Source organism: Sciurus vulgaris (genome assembly GCF_902686455.1).
Source record: "Sciurus vulgaris genome assembly, chromosome: 1".
Classification (NCBI taxonomy): domain Eukaryota; kingdom Metazoa; phylum Chordata; class Mammalia; order Rodentia; family Sciuridae; genus Sciurus; species Sciurus vulgaris.
In genome coordinates, this window is record NC_136461.1 from 3867269 (window position 1) to 3889717 (window position 22449).

The 22449-nt window shown below is 60.2% G+C and overlaps 1 protein-coding gene across 8 annotated transcripts in view; it reads left to right on the forward strand.

The window, feature by feature from the left end:
• KCNAB2 (potassium voltage-gated channel subfamily A regulatory beta subunit 2) overlaps positions 1 to 22449 on the forward strand; it is an 80930-nt gene that overhangs the window by 52484 nt on the left and 5997 nt on the right. For 5 of the 8 annotated variants that reach the window (XM_079148005.1, XM_079148006.1, XM_079148004.1 and 2 more), the window contains 8 exons: positions 6577 to 6620; positions 7332 to 7369; positions 13178 to 13257; positions 15792 to 15836; positions 16786 to 16830; positions 17485 to 17528; positions 18332 to 18418; positions 22271 to 22356. In XM_079148005.1, the coding sequence (XP_079004131.1) occupies positions 6577 to 6620; positions 7332 to 7369; positions 13178 to 13257; positions 15792 to 15836; positions 16786 to 16830; positions 17485 to 17528; positions 18332 to 18418; positions 22271 to 22356 (469 nt within the window). Of the gene's footprint in view, positions 1 to 1364; positions 1725 to 6576; positions 6621 to 7331; positions 7370 to 13177; positions 13258 to 15791; positions 15837 to 16785; positions 16831 to 17484; positions 17529 to 18331; positions 18419 to 19068; positions 19114 to 22270; positions 22357 to 22449 lie in introns of those variants that run through there. The other 3 variants (XM_079148009.1, XM_079148008.1, XM_079148003.1) reach the window with 3 other exon arrangements.

Sequence of the window (22449 nt, forward strand, 5' to 3'; positions counted from 1 at the left end):
TGGAAAGGGCTCCGGCCCACCCAGAGCACAGGGACCCAGGACAGCCTAACCTGTGGCAACCAGCAGGAGGAAGGCAGAGCCAGGCCTGTGTGTTGTCCTGAGAGGCCACTGCTGGCCTCTGGACCTGCCTTGCCAAAGGCATGAGCTCCTCCCTCCCAGGCCCTTGTGCCGGGGCCCAGGCCCCCCTCGAGCTGGCTGCTGCTTGCTCATGGGGAGGACCCACGGGCTGCGCTGACCCATGGGGAGACGTGGGGGAGGGGAGCACCTCTGCTGTTGGAGGCCGTTCCTTGGTGTTGCGGGTCATTAGAGTGCGTGCTGCTGCCGGCCGGTTGGCTTTAATTGGTGAGCACGTACCAGGACCTGTCTGGCACTTTGGCACCCCTACTCTCGCAGCCACACCTGGCAGGGCGAGAGGGGACCCTAAAGGCAGTGTGGCAGGGCCCACCCTGCCTGGCGTTGGGGTGCTCGCCCCAGAGGGCGAGGCGAGCCCCTCTGATGCCGAGGAGGATGGCGTGGCGTGGGGGCCTCCCCGTTTAGTCCCTGCTCCTCCTGGAAGTACCTGCTGACGTCTGCAGCAAGATGAGCGCTCTTCCAAGGGCTGGTGCGTCTCCGTCCCTTGGTCCTCTTCCCTTGGCCATCTGCATCATTGTCATCAGGACCCCAGGCTCCTCTCGGCCCCGGTGATCTGACTGCTCCCTGCACTGGGCCTGGGGGCTCGCCCCCGCCCTCCGCAGGGGGCTGCCTGGGGCAGGTGGAGTCGCTGCTTGATCTAGGAGGCTCCGACTACACCGGCCTCCCCTGCCCCGGGCTGGGCTGGCAGGTCAGCCTGTGCTGGCCTCCAGGGACCAGCAGGGCAGGCGGCTGTGCATCCTGCGTCATTAATAATGAATCTCCAGCGGCCGCCTGCGCCTCTTGCTGGCCACCTCGTTGACACACAAGAGCCTCAGCAGCCCTGTGCGCAGAGCCAGAGCCACGAGCCAGCGCGACTCAGGGAAGCCAGGGAAGCAGCTGCTCCCGAGACCCCCTGAGCCGCTGCCCCAGCACAGTCTCAGCGGGCAGTCACAGCGGCCCAGCTTAGCCCCGAGGCCACCACCCCAGGACTCAGTTGGCATCGAGGACGAGGGAGGGCGCAGGGAGGGGGCCTCTGTGCCCCTGCCAGAGGCAGGCGACCCCTCTCACCCCAGCCCGACTCCGGGCACCCAGGCAGGAGAGCCAGAGCGCGGCCAAGACCAGGAAGCCCCAGAGGGAGGGGAAGGCGAGCGGCAGGGGATGGCCCTCCCACGCCGCGCTGGGCGCTCCTGAGAGGTCTCTAGCGCCGTCTGCACGTCGCATGCCCTCCCCACAGCCTGCGCGGGCAGTGCCTCCAGCCCTCGCTGCTGTCAGAAACCCTCGCTCCTGAACGAACACCTCACAGGACACAGTCCTGTCCCAGGCAGAGGAGGGCTCGCAAGGACAGATGCCCGCTGAGCCCAGCAGGAGGGGACAGGCAGCCAGGAGCTGAGCGGCCTCAACATGCAGGTGTCCTTCGTGTGCTCCGAGCACAGCCTCAAGGCCCGGGGCCCCGAGGAGCGGCTGGGCCGGCCACTGGCTGGCAGCCCCAGCCCAGGCACCCATGGAAGATTCCGCGCTGTGGCCATGGTGGCCCGGAGCCTGGGGCAGCTGTCGGTGCAGAGCACACCAAGCACTGGTGACACCAGCGCGAAGCAGCCCGGGATGAAACATAGGTAGGAGGACGGGAGGCTCTGCCGGGTGGGGGCTCCCCTCCAGCCTCCCCACTGCGCGAGCCATAAGGTCAGCAAGACTCGGTGGTCAGTCTTGGTCTTTGCCCTGAGGCCAGGGGGGCGCTCCAGCGCTGGGCGGACCGGTGAGCGGCAAAGCCGAGGCTCCCCTCAGCCCCAGGGTTCCTCCTCAAGGCTGTGCTGGGAGATGGCTGCCATCACCCCCTCCTTCCTCCTGCCTCTGTTTCCTTCCTGGAGGTCCCTTACAATAGCCATGTCGCCTGTTCTCTCGGGGACCCCAGGCGTTGGCCACGGCCCCCTGCACCCTCCTGTCCTTTCCTGAGGCCTTTGCAGCAGGCCACCATGACAAGCCTGAGTCGGGAAGGGGGCTCTCGGGGGAACCCTGCAGTGGAAGGACTCTTCCTTCCCTGGCTCGAACCAGACTCGGGCCTGGTTTCGAGTGGGGACTCTGGCTGGAGTGGGCACAGGGTAGCCAGCAGCACCCAAGCTTGCCCATGCTGGTCAGCCCAGGCTGCCTTGGTTCCCTCCCTGGGGACTCAGACCCCCACCTGGCTCCCAGTCCTGTGACTGGTACGTGGAGAGGGTCCAAGTACCCAGGACAGGGACTCCCTCCCCTTCCCTGCACCCCCTTGCTCCTGGGATAGACAGGTTTCCAGCTTTGTAGGAAGAGCCCTGGGGTGGGGGCAGCTTCTGAGGTCTGGCTCTTCTCGCTTCCTCTGTGAGACCCTGAGTCCAGGGTCCTCAGGGCCTGTAGAAGGTGCCCCCGGGCAAGGGGGGGGGGGGTCTCTGGCACCGCACAGACTAGAGAGGCCAAGCAAGGGCTCTGGTTCCTGGGCTTCCTGGGGAAGGTTTTCCAAAATAGGAACCAGGGTCAATTCTGCTTCTCAGTGACCAGACACTGACTGACGGGTCTAGCTGTCTCGGAGGACAATAATCTAGGCTCGTGCTGGTATTTGTGCCAACTTGGAAAATAGTGAGTGTCCCTCCCAGTGAGATGTGCAGTCCAGCCCTGCCCAGAACCAGCACCTGGAAGGCGGACTGGATGCTCAGGAAGGGTGTCGCCTGAGCCCAACACGTGTCCTCAGGAGGAGTCCAAGGGTGGCAGAGTCTGAGCTCTTGCCCCTGCCTTCTCGGTCCTGGGGAGGCTGGGGTTCTGTAGTGGACCTGATGGGTAACTAAGAACCTTCCAGAATGGGATCCTTTACTCTAGAAGCTCTAGGGTTTGTGCCTTCCCCTAAGTGGAGATCAAAACTAGGAATAAGTGGGATACACATATTCTAGTGAAGATGGAAGGGTCAGCAGAGGAGTCGACTCGTGCTAACGTTTTGCATTTCTGCAACACCACGTACGGCCAGGTGTGGCTTCTCAGACGCAAGGACGAGCAGCTCTCCAAGGGCCCGAGCGACCCTGTGTGCACGCATGACACTGCATGTGTGTCCGTGTACACATGTGTCCATGCATGTACATGCCAGAAGCAGGGAGGCCAGACCGGCCTGGGGACCTGGGCTCTAACCCCAGCCCCAGCACTTGCTCTTTCTAGACCCATGTCTCCAGGGGCGGAGCAAACGGCCCTCTGCACAGCAGGGCCTGGTGCGCTTTGTGTGGTGGCATTGGTGGAAGGAGGTAGGGTCAGCCCTGCAGGATGCGTGGCTTCCTAGCAGCTGGAATGGGACTGGGAATCCACGCCGTGCCGCCTGGGCCCTGCTGAGCCCCTTTCTATGCAGCCATGCAGCCTCCTGGGTACCCCACCAGGCCACCGCCTGGGTACAGGTGGGGGCTGCAGGGACTACGGGTGGGCCTGACCCCAGGACTCCGCACCACCTCCCTGGGCACCCCAGGCCACTCCATGGCTACTCCAGGCACACCTGTTTGTGAACGAGCACAGCCCGCAGGTGTTAAGGGAACCAGAGGTGACTAGTGCCAGGTGCCACACTCTCCCCAGAGGGCCAAGAGGTACTCAGTGGAGCAGTGGGGAGGCCAAGCCCTGGAGGAGAGAGAGCAGCCCTGTCCTGAGGGGCTTGCCCCAGGGCCTGGGCTTCTCGCCCCTGCCTCACACCAACATCTTTCTGCAAACCTTCCCTGGAGCCCTGCCGCTGCCCGCTCCAATTGGAGGATAAAGGCCCTGAGGCCCAGGCCTGTCCTCAGGGGACCTGGTGAGCTGAGCAGACCTCTAAGCAGACAGTGCCTCACTGTTCAGCACTATATGACCGACAGGCAAGCAAGGCACCAACAGGAAACACCTGTCTGCCTCCCACCTGGAACCAGCCATCAAGGCCCTGTCGCCTGCCTTCCACCTGATCAAATTCTGTCCTCCACACTGAAGCTAACATGGCAGGTCTTGAGCGCCTCTTTCCAAAAGATCTGTATTCCCTGGCGCGTTCCAGCGCTGGCCCTTCAGGTGCCTGGGGGGCCGTGTTGGGGCAAGAGGCTCGGTGATCCGCGCCGGCGCTTCCCCCGTCACGTGCTCATCAGCCACCTTTCCAGGTCTTGGGAGAGACCTAAGCCAAATAAGTGAAATCCAGCAGTACTGGGTTTGGAGGTTTTGACCAACTCTCTTATCATTCCGTGGAGCTTTCGTTAGGAAAAGAAACCCGTAGTACGTGATGCTCGGGTCTCAAGTTTGGAGTGGCAGCCAGGCCCAGCCCCATCCAGGCCGCGCTGCACAGTGGGCTCCACCCCATGCAGCAGCTGCGCGTGAAAGGCTTTCAGCCGGAGGTCCCTGTCCCTTCTCATTCCCTCTCTGGAGGCCTGGCAGCGGATGGCAGAACCAATACCATCATGTCAACGGGAGACCAGCTGAGGGGGACAGCGGCATCCCGCAATGTCCTAGTTTTGCTCCGTCACGCCTGGGGGCGGAGGCCACGGAAGAGCCAGACTCCCTGGGTCCCCACAGGGGCACAGGAGGACACTCGGCCTGTCAGGGAGGCTGGTCCCTCTCATGCCAAACAAACCAGGAACTGAGACTCGGGAGCTGGGGCAGCTTCCTCCACACACCCCAAGGCTGGGGCCACGGTGTCTTAGCTCTCCAGCCGCAGGTCCAGCGGGCTCAGCCTCATGTTCCCTGTCCCCACCTGTCTGCCGCTAAGGCTGCTCCATCCTCCTGATACACAGCGTACTCTGGCGTTTAGGACCTGGATTTGGAGCCCAGCACTTTGCTGTCGAGAGGGAAGTAGCAGGAGAAGGTGACAAACGTGACTGTCCACCCAGCCTGGTTAGGAATTCTCCCTATGGTCACCTGGGCAGGTTTGCAAGGTGGGGACCCCACCTTCTCCACATGCCCAGGCTGACCTGGGCCAGGTACCAGTGGTGTCCCGAGTTCTAGGAAACGCCCCAACGCTGTGAGCACCTGTGCCCAGTGCCAGGGAAGGAGTCCGCAGCCTTTGTCCATTTCCCCAGGGGTCTGGATCCCAGTCAGTCAGGAGCCTGTCACCTGGTCATCCTGCTCCTCCCCGCAACCTCGTCATGCCCACCACTTGGGCATGACTTGGGATATGCCTTGGGATATGACTCTGCGGACCTGGCTCCTGCAGAATGTGCGATACGGCCAGGCCTCTTTGCCACGGCCCCAGACACACGTCGCCTGGGTTAGCTCGTGTGCCCAACACGGAGGGCACTGTTAGACAACGAGACTGTTTCACAAGGGGAAACCCGAAAACTGCATCTCTCTTTTCAACATGGTTAAATACTCGGCTACTAACCCTCTTTGATTTTTCCACTGTGGGTTGTACGAGGAAAGGGCCACCCTCTTCCCGTGGGTGGTACTCTCTCTCTTGGGTATCTGCCCCTTTGGGAAAGGAGACACAAGGTCAGTGTCCTGTGTCCCCTGCCCCAGGCACATGCACTGCCGACATTCCCCCTCTCGACAGCATCTGAGCCCAGGCTGCACATGAGAACAGCAGGCGCTGGCTGTCACCTGGCCCGGAAATGGGAGTGGGCATTCCCCCACAGCCAGTCAGCCCTGAGCCCGCGCTGCCCACCAGGGTCTCCTGTGGACAGGGTGGGGTGGCCAGGTCCGGGTGAGATCTGTACCGAGGGGATCACAATGGCTCACAAGCAAGGCAACTGCCAACGCAGAACTGGGGGAAGACCTGGTGACCGTTTGCTTGAGGGCTACCCAAGCTGCAGCTGCCCCTGGGGCTCCCGGCCACCAGGGCAGAGGGCTGCCACCTCCACAACCTCCTGCAGATGTAATGCCAGCCCGAGGCCCATCCTGTGGGTTCTGGGTGACCATGGCAGAGCCCAGGGCCGTGCCTGGGGAGGACTGTGCTGCAAGGACCACAGGATCTGGTGTGGTGGCAACGAAGGTGGAACCAGCCTTGCTAGGAAACCACACTCTCCCCAGGCACCTACCCCAAGGAAACAGGGACAGAGCCGAGTGGCCCCAGCCAGGAGGGACTAACATCTCTTATCCTGTCCCTGGAGAAAGGAAGTAAGAACCCACAACGTCACAAATGTGGCCAGCTTCTCAGAAGGGAAGCCCAAGTTGCACCAAATCCCGGGGGGACTCTGTGGGTGTCCAGGTCACAGCATGACCGTGAAACAAAACAAGACATGGCGCCATCGTCATCTGCTCCTGAGACAGCACTGCAGCTGGCCCACTGCCTCCAGCAACGCCACGCCAGCCTCGTGGCAAGCCCCCTGTGGGCCCAGGGGACAGCTAGCACTCCCCTACCCGGGGCCGAGTGAGCAGAGGCCTCTCTCTGAAGGCCCCCATACCTTTCGGGCCTCAGAACACTTGTCAGCTGGGCTGGGAGTGCATGGGGTGGGCATTGGCCAGCGAGCCTGGCTGGTGGCACCCTGCCCTACACCCTGGACTCACACGGTGCTTGTTTTTCAGAAACCTGGGCAAGTCTGGCCTGCGGGTCTCCTGCTTGGGGCTCGGTGAGTGTGGGGGACACCTCACTGCCAAGGGACAGGGCTGTGGGAGGGCTGGCCCCGCCCCTTGGGGGAGATAGACACAGAACCCAGGCGCCGGACAGGGCTCCTCACCAACCAGAAGGAAGGGGGACAGAGAGACAGACATAGCACAGGAGACCAGGAGGACCAGGGCCCCTTTGCACCCACACTCCCCCCTGCACCAGAAAATCAGAGCAGTTCCTGGCCCCAGGCGTCCTTCCTCGGGCCCGCTCACTGAGCGACCTCGCAAGGCGCCGCCATTTTGCCCTGTGTCCACATGGGAGCTCTGTCCTCCAGAATGGGCCGTCCTTCACCGCCATGCTGCCCCCCCCCTTCTGCCCCAACCCCCTTTCCCAGCAAAAGCAGAGACCTGCCTATTGTCAGGAGACCCCTCATTCAACTCCCACAGCAGCGTGTCCCTGGCACAGGGGACACATCAGCACCGGCCCCAGACTGGTGAACGTTCCAAAAGCCCCAGGCCTCCTGGGCTCGCAGCTGCTGTCTACCCTGGAGACTGTTGTCCCCAGTTTGAATGCCTGCCCTGAAGACCAGGTGTCCACACACAAAGGACGTGCTCATGCAGAGCAGCATGGCACCTGTGCTGCCCCCACCCAGCCCTGCAGTCTGAGGTCAGCCCCACTGGACGGTGTCCGGCTCCCTGGCAGGCTGTCTAACCTAGCCTGTACTTCCTTCTAGGAACATGGGTGACCTTCGGAGGCCAGATCACTGACGAGGTAAGACGGGGTTCCTTGGCCCAGAGCCCAGCAGGAGCTGGCAGAGCCCAGGGCCAGGTCCCTGCATGAACATGCGCGTAGCTCACGCAGCCACCACAGCAGCTTCCCTGTTTCTGGGGTAGAGGGGCCCTACCTCGTGAGGCAGTGAAAAGTTGAGCCAGGTGGCAGGAGCCAGGGAAGACGCCACATCTGGTGGCACCACCTGGCAGCTGGGAGCCTGGGGGCCTTGAGCAAGCCCTCAGCCCCCAGGAACTCCAGGTCCGCACGTGCATGACACGCGCCGCAGTTAACCCTGAGAATCCAGAGAGAGCATGCACGTCTTCCGAATTACAAGGTCGGTCGAGAGTCTGAGCTGCCCCTTCAGAGTGCGCCTGCGTGAGCTTGAAACATCAGAAGGTGCTCGTTGCAGTCACTTAAAAACCACCTTCTGCAACTCCCTGCAGGCTGAAGGATCTTTACCGAGATCCTGACACGTTTCCCATAGCTGCATGTCACACTCAAATGCACCTGTTAGAGCTTGTGTCTCCACCACGGGTCCAGGAGGGACACCGAGGGAGCTCTCCCAGGGCTGAGAGCATCGTGAGGTCCCTTGGAAGGAGGATGATACACTTCCAGAGGGGTGCGCTTCTGGCAGGCAGGGGTACCTGGACACCACAGTGGTGCTCGCTCAGGGAGCTCTGGGCCTCTGCACCAGATGCATCTGTCACCTTTGCCCTCCTTACCCGTGGGAAGGCCATGTTTAAAGATTAGTTGATCTGAGACCTCGTTCACTGGGACTTCAAAGGGAAAACTTTGCTTCCATTGAAATCCAAGTGCATAGTTTGTTTTGTTTGTTTGTGTGCTTGTGACGGTAGATGGTTTTGAAACCATTTGCCTCTGCTCTGAGGTTGCTGGGCACAGGCCCTCAGGGCCAAGCCAGGAGTCTCTAAGACCAAGGGGCTGGCCTGAGCCTGTCAGATTGGTTCCTGCTCCCAGTTAGTCCTGCCTGATTCGGCCTTGGGTTCCTTTTGACATGGTCACTGAAACAGTGGATGGAAGAATTATTCTGTAGAGGGGTGTGATTCATTCCTAGATGGCACAAGCTACCTGCCTGTGGCTTCCCTGTGGACAGACATGGACCATCCCCTGAGTGACTCTTACCAAGTGATCAGTTGCATGAGGAACATTGATGAATGATGTGGTGGCAGCCCCGGCTGGCTGTGTCAGGGACATAGTGACATGGGTGAAGATATTGGAGGTCATCCCTAGATGTCCATGCTGGGAGGACAGGGGATAGAATAGATGATGGAGTCAGGGACCTGGAAGATTGTGGCAGGTGAAAATGACAGAGTAAAGAATAAGAAGAATTTTGTATTAAATCCTACAGTTAGTGTCAAAAAAATCAATATGTCAAGTATGAGAGGTCCCCTGGCTCTGGTCCTGATGAGGAAGGCCCAGTCTTTATTCTTTAGGCTGCTGCCTGCTCTGTCAGAGCCAAGCAGGAGGTGAACACCATCCTGGACTGACGATTATTTTTGTATGTGTGTATTTAATTTTTAATTAAATAGATGAAACTTGAAGTTTACCATTTTAACCCTTTCTAAGGATAAAGTTTGGTGGCACTAAGACATTCACATTGCTACGCAAATCTCACCACTATTTCCAAAATTTTTTTTCATCACCCCAGACAAAAGCTCTGTACCTTTAAGCTGCTATACCCAGACCCGTCGACCTCTTGCTCTACTTCCTGTCTCTGAAGCCTCAGGTTGCTGCTGCTTCTTCTTCTTCTTCTCCTTCTCCTTCTCCTTCTCCTCCTCCTCCTCCTCCTCCTCCTCCTCCTCCTCCTCCTCCTCCTCCTCCTCCTCCAGTGTTGGGGATTGAACTCAGGGTCTTGCATGTGCTAGGCAAGTGCTCTGCCACTGAGTCACATCCTCAGCCTCTCAGCCTATTTTTAAATAAAGTTTTATTGACCCATAGCCATGCCCATCTGTTCATGAGTTGTCTGGCCTACTCCTCGCCACAAGAGCAGAGCCAAGTACCTGCCACAGAGACAGTCTGGCCTGAAAAGCCCGAATCGTTCACTCTCTGGCCCTTCGTAGAGAGGTTTGATGTCCCTCGTTTCATGAGGTCTCAGCAGCTGTGTGCCAGCATCTGCGGGGCTCTTGTGCAGACAGACGTTCTGGCCTGACCCGTGCCCCACCGGGAGGAATGCGAACATTGTCCCTCCCCATCAGGCAGGAGTGACAACCCTCACACAGCATGTACAGAGCCCACAGTCTGCAGGACACGGCTGCTCTTAGTAGATCCTCAACAGAAGTCAGAGCAGAAGCAGACGGTGTCTGTGAGCCCGACGTCCGCGTCACCAGGAAGCCACGCGGGCGGTACCAGGCTTCCAGGCCTGTCTGCATCCCTGCCTGCCCCGCAGGGCAACAGCATCCGTGAGACGCATGTGTTCCACACAGGCTGGGCAGCAAGGACCTAACCAGATGGCGGCCGAGAACGTCTCGTTTCTGGCCCCACGAGCTGCCCGGTGGCCCAGGGAGGCCTTGTCACTACTCCAGTCCTACCGGAAGCCTGATGCACACCAGTGCCAGAAGTCGCCGTGGGCTCTTGGCCTCAAAACCCTTGCCCGGCCTCAGCCCTGGGGTCACTGCACTGGGGCGGGATGATTCCTTGTCCCCCTGTGAGGGAGGGTGGCAGGGAGGTGGCCTACATGTCCTCCTGACTTCAACTTCTTGGACTTGGACCCTGGGAAGAACTTAAAAGTCACAAAGCAGACGCTCTGTTAAGTGAAGTGGGATGAAGGACCGACCAGCGAGAACAAAAGGCCCGGCGTCTGCCGCCCGCTCGATGGCGCGGCGGCTCCGTGGGGAAGCGCATCCACGCGGGACCCCCGATCACAGCACAGCCCGGAGGAGCCCTGGGTTCCTCGTCCTCTTCCTGTGGGTAGTCGCCCAAGGCGGTGTCCTGGGGCCAGTAGATCAGGTTCATGTCTTTCCTTGTGCTGGGATGGGTGAAGTTCAGGTGGTGCCCCTGTGCCCAGCACACTGCCCGCTGCTTAGATCGCTTGCCCAGCAGCCAGTGGCAGCAGGTGGCCGGGTTTCCTCCGAGGAGGAGGGGACCACGCATGTTTGTGGTCAGTGGTCTGGAGTCTAGACCTTCCGGCCTTTGTTCTTGGTCCAGGCGCGAGAGAGGGAGACTGCCCTGTGCTGGGCACAGCAGCGCCAGGAGCCGCCAGGACAGTGAGAAGGTGGTGGGAGCGGCCACTCTGGAAGCCACCCAAGGCAGCTGGAGAAAGATGCCCCACAGCTCACACTCCCTGAGCACCTGCCACTCTCTGGTGGCTCTCTGGAAAGGGGAGAGACGCCGTAAGGAAGTGGGCACATCCTCGCCTCTGACGGTGGAAGGCACCGTCCATGGGCAGTGTCCGAGTCTCCCACGGCTGTGGTAATGAAGGACCACCAGCTGGGCAGCTTAGAGCAGCAGAAGTTGATTCTCTCAGTTCTGGGGGGTCAGTGTTGCTGAGCTAAAACCAGGGGACAGCGGAGCTGTGCTCCCTCTGGGAACTCACCTGGGGGAGGGCCCACTCCCACCTCCAGCTTCTGCTGGCCGCAGATGTTCCTCAGTTTGCTGCCACGTCGCTCCCACCTCTGTCCCGTGGCACCTTGCCTCCTCCTGGTGCGTGTCACATCTCTGCCTCCCCCACATAAGAGCACCCACGGTGGCCTCTGGATAGTCCAGGTAACCACCCCATCTCAAAACCGAACGAAATCCCCTTGAAAGTCCGCTTTCCCACCTGAACTAACAGGCTGCACACCTGACACCTCCCAAGAGCCGCTGCGCAGTAGACCCCAGAAGAGCGCTGTGGGGCTCCCGCAGGGAGCACAAGGTGCGGCGGTGGAAAGAGTGCCCCAGAGGATGGTGGATGGCCCGCAGGGGTCCGAGGTCAGCCTGGAGGGCAGTGCCAGCAGGTAGGGGCAGAGAGCTGGCTTTGATCATCTGTGAGACAGAACCCATGGAGGGTTTTGGCAGCAAGGAAATGTGACCTGACCCGGGCCTGAAGGCCCCCTCTGCTGCCCAGGGAGCGGCCGGCAGGCGGGACTTCTCGAGTTGTAATGTGCACGCGAGTAGCCTGGGGATGGGCTTGGATGGAAGACCCTGAAATGGCACGTCCGAGGCAGAGCCGGGGTGCTGTATCAGTGAGGCATCCGACACACAGATGCCCTTGACCTACAGCAGAAGAGAGGAAGCCAGCCCAGTAGGCAGATCCGGACGACTCCACCGCAGCTCCCCTGGTGGCCACACGCCTGTGGGCTTCCTGACCCCAACCCCAGCTGCTGGCTGATGGGTTCAGCTTTAGGCTGCACACCATCTGAAATGTTTTTGGCTCAATGCCAACATTTGAAAAACAGTAGATTTCACCCCCAACACCCCCCCCCCCATATATCTGTATTTTTTGAGTCCTTGAAAAATCAGGGTATCTAGTAGTGCCAGACCCACCTCCCAAGGGCAGCACTGACCACCGATCCTGCCCTGTGGTTCCTTCAAGCGGTGTCCACCCAGCGGTTCCACCAGCCCTCTGTCCTTGCTGCCCACACCCGCAACTCTGAGCTGAGTATTGAAGGAAGCCCTGTGTCGCCAGCCCTGGCCGGCTCCCTGGCCTACAGGGGTTGAGGGCCACCAGGAATTCTCTGCCCCATCACGGGCCGCCTAGTCCTCCGAGCTGAGCTCGGGGAAGTGGGACAGCAGAGTTCAGGGGACGCTTCTCTCCTGCGCTCAGAGGGGGCTGCCCGTCCTTTGCAGGGGGCTCCCAGCTCCTTGATCCCGGCCACGCAGCCGCGGGGTCTGCTTGCGCAGCACAGGCTCATCCCACCGGTGGCCTGAGGAGCAAGCTCTGTCTGCAGCAAGGTTGGATTGTGCCGCCATTTGTCCGTCCTGCACCACAAAGGGCAGGGCTGTGCCACGTTGGAGAAACGCCAGCCAAGGCCACGTGGCTCTTGGCCCTCCCCCACATAGTAGCTGGGGGCTTCTGTTGCTCCAGCTGCAGCGCACAGCAGCATGGCCCTTGGGCAGGAGACTCCCTGAGACAGCTGGACACACAGCCGGGTCTGTAAGCAAAGAAGTCATCCTACCAAGACCTGTGGTCCTCCTGTCAGGGGCAACATTAGTATCCTGGAGCCACCAGAGCCTGGTGGCTTAGAACAGCAGAAACTCATTCTCAGACAGTTCTGGAAGCCAGAAGCCTGAAGTCGAGGTGTCAGTGAGCCCTGGTCTTCTGGGGGTGCTGAGGGGGAATCCGTCCTGTGCCTTTTCCAGCCCCCGGTTGTTGCTTGCCACCTTGGGGTGCCCTGGCTTGTAGAAGCACTGTGCCAATCTCTGCTCTGTCGTCCTTCTCTGCGCCGCATCATCTCTTCCTATGAGTATAACAGGCATACTGAATTTAGGGCCCACCTTGGGGCAGTATGAAGCCAGCATAACTAATTGCAGTCACAAAGACCCTATTTCCAAATAAGGTCACATTCTGAGGTTCTAGGCACCTATTGAACCCAGCATAGGTCTGCACCCTGTGACAACCCCCACAGGAAATTCACAGTCCACAGGCTGCATCTCCATCCACTTTACCTTCATCTTGAATGGTTTGTAACTGGCAGAGGAGGATGGAGAGGGTGGGGATGGGAGGGGGCGGGTAGCCTGTCCAGATCCCAGGCACGAGGGCCTGGGCTCCGGGGAGGCCTCCCAGGCTACTGGGGTCATGCTCTGGAGCCTCTGAGCCCTCCCCTGAGCTGGCAGGACAGTGCTGGACATGAAGACTCTGTTTTCTCTTTTCAGATGGCAGAGCAGCTCGTGACCTTGGCCTACGACAACGGCATCAACCTCTTCGATACTGCCGAAGTCTACGCAGCTGGCAAGTACGTGTCTTTTTTTCCAAGAAAGATGGCCCAGGATGCCTGGGAGGATCCGGCACTCTGGTATTCCTGTCACTCTCATCCCCAAGAGTGTTCACACCATGCTGTCCACCCTGCCTTCCTTTTTAAACTCCAAATGACCTTGGGGGTACTTATATGGGCCCCAAATCACAAAGCACCTGGGCACTGTTCACTTACTAAATTCCCTGGTGCCCAAGCGCTGAGGTGGGCAAAGTCTTTCTGGTGCCAAAGATAATGTGCTGGGCCAGAGCTGTGATTAAGCTGTTGTCCTGGGCGCTCTTGATGTGCTGGTGACCTGCAGCCAGCCCCACACGCCTGACATTTTCATGTCTTAATGATGCAATTAGGGCGCCGGCCTCTCCGGAGCGGAGAGAGCAGGGCTGGCCCCAGTGCTGTGGGAAGCACTGCTGTCTTGGCAGAGAACTTTCCTACTCAATTATGTAAAAGCTCAGCCCTCTTCAGCCAGAGCTGTTGGCTTCAATTTTAAAGACTGGCTGTAATCAAATCATCCACTCCCCTGCATCGGGTTTCCAAAAGTCAGCTTTTGTTTGTGAAATCATTTGTTGGCTCTCTGCTGCAGCCCCTCCTGCCTGGGCTCTTGGCTGTGCTGGCTGCAGCCCTGGCCTGCTGCGCACCATGGCCAGGGGGCCAGCACCTGCCTCACGGGGCTCAGGTTGCTGCGTGCTGCCTGCAGTGGGGCCCGCAGCAACAAGCATCAAGAAACCCAGCTGGGCCTGTGCTCGAGTCCTGACCCAGGACTGGGGAACTGACAGCTGGGACCCCCAAGCATCCTCCAGCCCCATCAGCAGCCCCCCTTTCCCCTCGTGCCACAGCACGCCCCCATAAGCCAGCAGCAGCTCCTATCACAGTGAAATGCTTTCCAGACAGGAGATGAGCCAAGCCGAGGGTCAAAACGCCCAGTGCAGATGCCCGGCCCGGGGCATCCAGTCCTGCGCCTCTTCGCTGGCCCAGCTCCAGCCGGGTTTCTGCCCACAGAGAGTGCACGGGAGGCAGCTCCATGCAGCCTCCTCCAGCTCCAGATGGCCTGGGCCCTGTGCATGGCCCAGCTCGCTCCATTTCGCAGCAGCCACTGCCGTGGGCTGTCTTCACTCCCCTGGTTAACTGGACACCCAGGGCTAGCACGCTGGGCCCAGCATCCAGAGCCTGGGAGCCCTTTGCTGGAAACTGAGGACTGGAGCAGCTTCCACTCAGGTGCCACTGTCCCCAGAACCCCTGCCCCCGGATCCCCTGCCCCCCTCCTCTGCCAGCCCTGCAGCTCCTTCTCTGCCTAGCACGGTGCAGAACCTGCCTGCCCGCCCCCATCAATGCTCGGGGGAGCAGCTGCCCTCAACGGGGAGCTCCAGCAGGTAGCAGGCCAGAGCCGTCCCTCCTGGTAGGCCAGACAGGGTGGACACGCACCCATCTGGCTTCTCATGCCGACACTAATTTGGACACATCCGAGAGCTATGCGATTTCTGCACCACCACTCCCAACAGACGCACGTGTCACCAGATTGGCAACTTGCAGGCAAGACACAAACAGCAGACCTTGGTTAGTCCACTGTCTACAACACAGCTCTGCCACCACGCCTGCCCTTGGTAGTCCTTTGTCCAACAATCAGGGGCTGAGGAATACCAGGAAGAGGCCCAGGGATGAGTGAATTTTCCATGCATCCTGACCATAAATGAAGAGCATTCAGAATGTATGCTAAACAGCTTGCAAATTAGAGCCCATTGTTTCTGAGTGGATGACTCAGGCGCTTTGATAATTGGAATGTAGCACGGGATATGGATCATTCTCCGTCTGTTGCTTTTGCTCAGAAACATTTGGCTACAAGCAGGAAGTTCTTAAAAGTTAATCCAGCACTGCTGTGCCAAGCGAAGCTGGAACAGCCTGCTCATGACCCCAGCTGGCCCAAGTTTGGTGCGGGACCAGGAGTGACACCAAGCAGAACAGAGTGCTTGGCGTGCCATTTCTCTGTTGTTCAAAATCAAAAAACAAGGACACACGCAAACACACACGTGCTCACACGCACATGCCCAGCATCTGTTAGAAAACCCACCACCACCAAAGTCACGTGAATTGTCTCTGAAAGCAGAGGATGCAGCTGATGGAAAATTCACCTTTAAGAATATGTGTCTGCACATTTGGCCCATGTAATGTGGCCAGGCTTTTTTCCCAGTGAATTCCAGTCGGCCGGGGAAATGGGACGCTGGTTTTGCTGAGCCGGATAACGGCTCCTTCCTTCTCCGCGAGATCTGGGGCTACTGCCTCCTGGACTGGCGCCTGCAGAAGCACAGGCCTGTGGGGAGGAGCAGAGCTGCTCCCAGCCAGCCCCAGCCAGCCCAGGCGCTGCCTCTATCTGGAGCGAGCTGCCAAGCCAAGGCTGCTTTCAGAATTGGCTCTCTAGCCCTTGTGGCCGTCTCACGGGGGGACCAGTGGCCATTTCCCAGCAGGGCTGGGCTGGACCTCCGCATGCTGCAGGGCTGAACCGCCCGGTCTCTCTCGCTCTGCAGGGCTGAAGTGGTGCTAGGAAGCATCATCAAGAAGAAAGGATGGAGGTAACTACTGTGTCCTCGGGCACCCGGGAAAGGGAGGTGGGGCAGCGCCTGGAGAGGCCAGCCTTGGGCCCAGCTGGGCACGCTGCCCTGGGGCTGGTGCCTGAGAGGCGACAGAGCCCGGGGGACAGCTCAGGGCTGAGGCCCTTCCAGGAGCGCCCCCCGCCACCCCAGGTCCACACTCTGGGCCTTGCTGCCTATTTCGATTTTAGAAACTTCAGCAGTTTTGAAATGGGGCCCTCCCTCCTGCCCCCCCTCCCCAACTGCCACTCAGGATGCCAGCGCCGTTTGACAGGCAGCCCCCACCCCACCCCACCCCACCCCACGTGGGTTTCGGACGCCTCTCATCCATCCCTCAGCTCTGGCTGATCCCAAATAAATTCTCCTGACCCAGTAATTCAAGAAAATCTCATGTATTAACTGTCCCAATGGTGTCCCAGGGGGTCGCACACAGGTGATGGCAAGTCATCACCCCCTGGCTGTATGCCAGCGTCTGCAGCGACCGATGCCCCTGGTTCAGAGGAGGTCCCTGATGCGGCTGGGAGCAGCTGCCTGCCTTGGTGACCCTCCAGAGGGATCATGTCCCACTTCAGGAAGGGATCTTTGCTCTCCCTCCACCCTGACCAAAACCTCGAAGTCCTGAGTCCCCTGAGAGAGAGAAGGAAGGAGTTCCGTTCTCAGCCTCCACCTGGAGGCCTGGTCACACTGGGCCCCCACCGCCTGGCCCCACTGTCTGGATATAGTTCTGGGTGGTGACTGGCAGCAGGGACTGCCTCCTGGCTCTAGGGCGAGTCCTGAGACGCCAAGCCAGCCACGCAGGGACGCCCATTTCACACCAGGTGTAGAGGCGGGAAGGCTTTTGAGGACCCCTGCGGGGCTCTGGGGGCAGCAGGGGCAAGGGAGGACTCTAAGGGGCAGGGTCCAGTAACGCCTTCTCTCTCCTGTCCCGCAGGCGGTCCAGCCTGGTCATCACCACCAAGATCTTCTGGGGCGGAAAGTAGGTGCCACCGCGCATGAGGCTTCCTGTCGGGGTCCAGCAGCCACAGCCCCCCTGCGAGCGGAAACCCCCTGGGAGGCTGAGAGGGAGGGGACAGACGGTCACCTTGAGGAGGGAGGATGTGCGACTGGCCTGCCAAGGGACACCAAGCCCAGAAGAGCAGCTTCGGCTCTCTGTCATTTGCTCGAATCTTCTTTAATTTACTTCCATGGGGTTTTGGTTTTATTTTTATCCTTTCTGATTACAAAGGTAATATCATAAAATTTCTGGAAAATTCATGAGGTGTCCTGTCCACCCCAAATTCCCTGGGCCACCTGCCACCCCCGCCATTCTCGGGCGTCTGGCTCTGTATTCTCCCTGCGGCTGGGCAAACTCCATAGGAATTAGGAATGGAATTCACTCCTCATTTTTAAAAGTCAAAAGCAAACCGAGGGTAAAATTGAACACCAAAGGCCTCCCGAGCCACGCTGCCTCTCCCCAAGCCACCGCCCAGGATTCCACCTGAGCCCACAGGCACTGTCTGGCGGCCTCCAGCGCTGCCCACAGGGCCCCAGACGCTGGCACTTGCAGACCTGCTTTCCCGGCCTGACACTGCATTCTAAGCTTCTTCCCTGAATGGCTGTGACGTCACCCGTACTGTTGCCTGTTTTTCAGAGCGGAGACTGAGCGGGGCCTCTCCAGGAAGCACATCATAGAAGGTGAGGAGAGGCTCTGCCACGGCTCCCACCCCTGTGGGACCCTCCGTCGGGGAAGAGCTGAGATACACAGTGCCCTGGCCCCTGTTATCCTGCAGAGGGCCCAGCCCCGGGCACCCAGAGCTCGGGCGGACCCTGTCCTCCACCCCAGGCAGCACAGGTGGACCCTCCATGGAATGATGGCAGCCTGGGGCTGGGCACAGGTGGGCCAGTTTCAAGCCAGTGGCCTCTAGCAGGGGCCATCGCTTCCCCAAGCCCCTGTCTGTGTCTGCAAAGCAGGGTCTGCGACAGGGCTCCTGGGAGTGCTGGGCCTTCCTGGGAATCCGGAAGGGCCCAGGGGTTGCACGAGACTCGTAGCCAGGGCTCCGCTCACAGGGCACCCAGAGCAAGGGCCCAGGGTGGAGGCTGAGCTGTGCGTGCGTGCATGCGTGCGTCTGCGTGCATCCCCAGTCACTCGCGTTTCCACCGAGCTGACATTCCCCCTCCCTTAGAAACCACAGTCCCCGAGCCAGCCCGTGCACCGCCGGCCCAGCGTGTGAGCCTTCTGAAGGACGAGCTGGGGTCGGGCAGGTGGGACACCACAGGCCTTTGTGGTGAAGATGGCAGGTGCTCTCCCCAGCCCTGCCTGTCATCACAGGAACCCCACGGGCCAAGGAGCAGGGCCGAGGAGCAGGCCTCCGCTCACCCTGGATGTGGGGCCTGTGTTTCCTGCCCCACGTCCTCCTGAGCGGTAGACCCCCACTCCCTTTGGGGTGTGCCCCCACTTCCATGGTGGCAGCAGTGATGACCATCTGGTCCTCCCGCAGGTCTGAAGGCTTCTCTGGAGCGGCTGCAGCTGGAGTACGTGGATGTGGTATTCGCCAACCGCCCGGACCCCAACACGCCCATGGAAGGTACGCGCTCCACGGGGACAGGAGCTGGGCTGCGCAAGGGTCTGCACCAAGGCTCTGAGGGCCACCCATGTGGACCCACAGGGCACCAGGCCCGTGGGCGGGGGAGGGGCAGGCCTTCCCAGCCACCACGTACACACTGGAACCTCAGGCTGGTCCGGCCCTGTGCCGGGTCCACACCTGACCCTGCCTGGCCATGTGGGAGCCGCGCAGCACGTCCTCTCCTCTGCTGTGGGCGTTTTGCCTCTGGCAGCTGCTGCCTCCTTTCAACCTGGTTCGGCTGGGAGGTCCTGGGTCTTCTGCTCTGGGGAGGCAGCGCACTCAGCTTTGGACGGCGGTGTGGGTTTCTTCGCATTTATTTGTTCCCTGGACTCCCGCACTCTGGGCCCTTCCCGCTCCCACTTCTGCTCTGGCATCTTCTGGTTTGTGCGCTGCTGCTTCAGGGACTCGGAGAATCGAGTGGTGCTGGGTTGTTTCTCTCCACGTGTGAGGGTGCAGCACGCATGTGTGTGTGTGTGATTTTTTTCTTTCGACAGAACAAGGGTTCTGCACAAAGTGATTTGTGGTCCCCTCCTGTGCCCTTTGTCACACCACGCCTCCCGTGTTCCCACAGCTATAAACTTGGTCTCTTTAAATCTTTCTTTTATCACCAGGGGACCCATTTAGTTCCTCCAAGTCAAGGACATTCATCATAGAAGGTACACAGTGCCCTCAGCCGGCCGTTGACTCCTGTGTCCGAGCTGCATTTTATGAGACAGTGTTCTTATTTACACAGCTCTCGTCCCCGATGACAAACTTCTCCATAAAATGCATCAGGGGGAGGGGGAGTGCCCTATGAGGACATCTTGCAAGTGATGGAAAAGCGAAGCGGTGTCGGAGTCCCCCCCATCCACCTGTCACTTGGCCCGTTCCCTCCGTGCATGGCCCCAGCCCCGCGCAGCTCCCTGCTTGCACTGCTGTGGTCTGCAGCGGCCGGCTGTCTTTCTGCCGGGGCCTCCTCCCAGTCTGAGGGTCTGCATTCCCCACCTGGGAACTTAACTGTGGGTGGTGCAATGGGAAGGGTTGGGGACACCAGGCCTCCACAGGAGCAAATCCATCAGAGACCCCAGACGTAAGGCCCAGGAAATCCTATCTCAGAGCTCATATGTGCTAAGCTCCTGCGTTGGCCCTCTCTGCAGCACTCTGGCTCCTTGTGAGCATGCTGGCTGCCTGTGGACACCTGTGTCCCCTTGGTGGGCTGAGCCAGTCGCCCTCTCACCTCTGGCCAGACCTCTCATGGGGATGGAGCCATTTTTCTTCCTTAAAGAAATACCTGCTTGAGCAGGTGGAATTCTGAGGCCCAGGGCAGCTTGGTCTCTGCCCCACCTCAACTAAGGGCCCTGGCCCTGAGCACAGGCCTTGGTCTCCCTGGGGACTGGGCAGTGTTCCACCCTGAAAGGCTCCTGCCTGCCACCTGGCACACCACCTGACCCCTCCCATGTATTATTTGTGATGCAGCAGCAATGCCCTGGGTTCTGGCAGCAGCTTCTGGAACCTGGGTCTGGAACCTGCTTCTGTCTGATAGCATTAAATATTGAGGTGAAGGAAGTCATGCCCAATCGTCCATTTCTGGGCCACTGACATCACGCCTGAGCAGATACAGTGTGCCTGTGCTCCGAGTGTGAGTTCCACATCAGCCTGCCTCTGCCCAGATCCTCGGGGGAGCCCAGGGCCTCTGAGGACAGCCAGTCTCACACAGATGCCTCCCTGGGTGAATCTGCATGGAAAGGGCCTCCCTGGGCACCTCACAGCCTCACTGGTTGGGATCTTCGTGATTGGAGAGAGCTGTGGGGGAGGGAAGGCCAGGGCGAGGCTGGCAGGACCCTTCAGCTTCCCTCTCTCTGGCATGTGAACCTAAGCCTTGGCTGAAGAGCATGGTCACAGGTACCCTGAGAGTGTTTCTAAAAATCTGAGCAGGACAGCCAGGCCAGGAGCCCGGGCTCGCCAGAAAGGTCCCCTGGGACCATCTGGATCTCCTCTGAGCTCTCTGACCAAGCACTGTCCTCCTGGGTCTAACATGCAGGTGGCCCTGGGAGGGCCCCAGGAAGGTTCAGACCCCCCTCCCAACCTCACCCCCCAGTATGGGGCCAAGAGGATTCCCAGGAGCCACAGTCCCTGATCTTGGAAGGAAAGAGAAGGCAGGGCTGGGCCTGCCTGGCTAGAGGTAAACCTGCTGGGACCCCAACCCAGGAGCCACAGCTGCTTTAGTGCCAGCCCTGAGGATGCCCAGGGTTCCACCAAGACGAGAGCTCAGCCAAAGGAGTACTTAGGGACCCAGGATGGACAGGAAGTGGTACTGCCACCCTGTGCTGGGGAGGGGGCCTATGGGCCCCTGGCCACTCTGAGGCAGAGCTGTCTGAGCCCACCTGGAGACTGTCCTCCCTCCCTCCTCTCTTCCTTCCTCCCTCCCTCCCTCCCTCCTCCCTCCCTCCTCTCTTCCTTCCTCCATTCCTCCTTCCCTCCCTCCATTCATTCCTCCCTCCCTCCTCCCTCCCTCCTCCCTCCCTCCATTCCTTCCTCCCTCCCTCCTTTCCTTCTTCCTTCCTCCCTCCCTCCCTTCCTCCTTTCCTTCTTCCTTCCTCCCTCCCTCCCTCTTCCCTCCCTCCCTCCCTTCCTCCCTCCCTCCCTCCCTCTATTCCTTCCTCCCTCCCACCCTCCCTCCCTTCCGTCCACCTCTCGTGCCTCTGGGCATTCTCAAGGACCTGGGCTTTCCCCTCCCAGTGGCCGATGAGGAGCAAGTCACCGGGGAGATGTTGTGGCTGTGTGTTTAGAAACACGTGTGCCCCGTCCCCACACTGCCTTTGGCAGTTGAACTTGGAAGCACTGTATAGACCAGTGAGAAGCCCGGGAGTGGCCCGGCCAGGGGTGTCTGGAAGCTGAACTCTCGAGGCCTAATTCTGGTGTAAAGACCACAACATCCCCAGGAGGCCAGAATGCTGAAGGGGCCCCACGGCAGATTCTTACGTCTCAAAGACTTTTTTGAATCGTGGGCAGAGTCGCGCTGTCGGGGGACCTCCCCTTCCCTCCCATTCACAAGGGCAGCCAGGGCCTCAGCAGCTCACTCCTTAGGACCCCGAGTCTCAGCCGGCAAGGATTCAGTGGTCCCCAGAGCTCCTGGAGCTTCCTAACTGTCCCACTCCAGGCCTGGGCCCCTCACAGGAGGGGCTTCCAGACCCCCGTTGCCCTGGGACCACCAGCACAGGGGTCCCCTGGGCCGAGAGCCTGGGCTGGTCCAAGCAAGGCCCTGCATCTGCCCTGGTTCCTCGGGCACAGGAGGAGCTCGACCCTGCAGCCCTCCTGGGACCATGCAGGGCTCCAAACTGTCCTGGTCCCTGCAAGCGCCATCATCCCCTCTCCAGGGGACGCTCTTGATTCCCGTGAGGCCATAAACAGGCAGGACGCACTGCTTCCTGTGCCTCTTGCCCCTCTGATCACACGCTAAGCCGATCGCCTGACCCTTCCTGGGCACCGAGGGTCTCCAGTTCTCCCCAGACTTCCAGAGTCTGGCGCCACGTGCTTTGGCCCCTCTCCCCTCATCCCACCCCTCTGCCTAAGACCTGTCGCATTCCACCCATGACCCCTGTTTCTAAGGCACCGGGAGGCCAGTGGCTAGCTGGAGAGATTGTTCCCAACTTCTTGGATGGTGACTCACTTCTTGTCCCTCCTGGCTGCCCCCAGCCTCGGAGCCAGGAAGCGCACTGCTTGCAAGACGTCTCTGCAGCCCCCACCCCAGCTCCCCGCCTGCATCTGCAGAATGTCCCCAGGCTGGGCTGAGCCCTCAGCTGCCCCCCATATGTCCTCCCTCTCTTGTGACAGAGACCGTGCGGGCTATGACCCATGTCATCAACCAGGGGATGGCCATGTACTGGGGCACGTCGCGCTGGAGCTCCATGGAGATCATGGTATGGGGGCTCTCGGGGTGTCCGTGGGGCGGGGCTCCTCCCGTGCCGTAGAAGAGGGTCGGAGGCTCTGGCCCATTCTGTGCCTTTGACCCC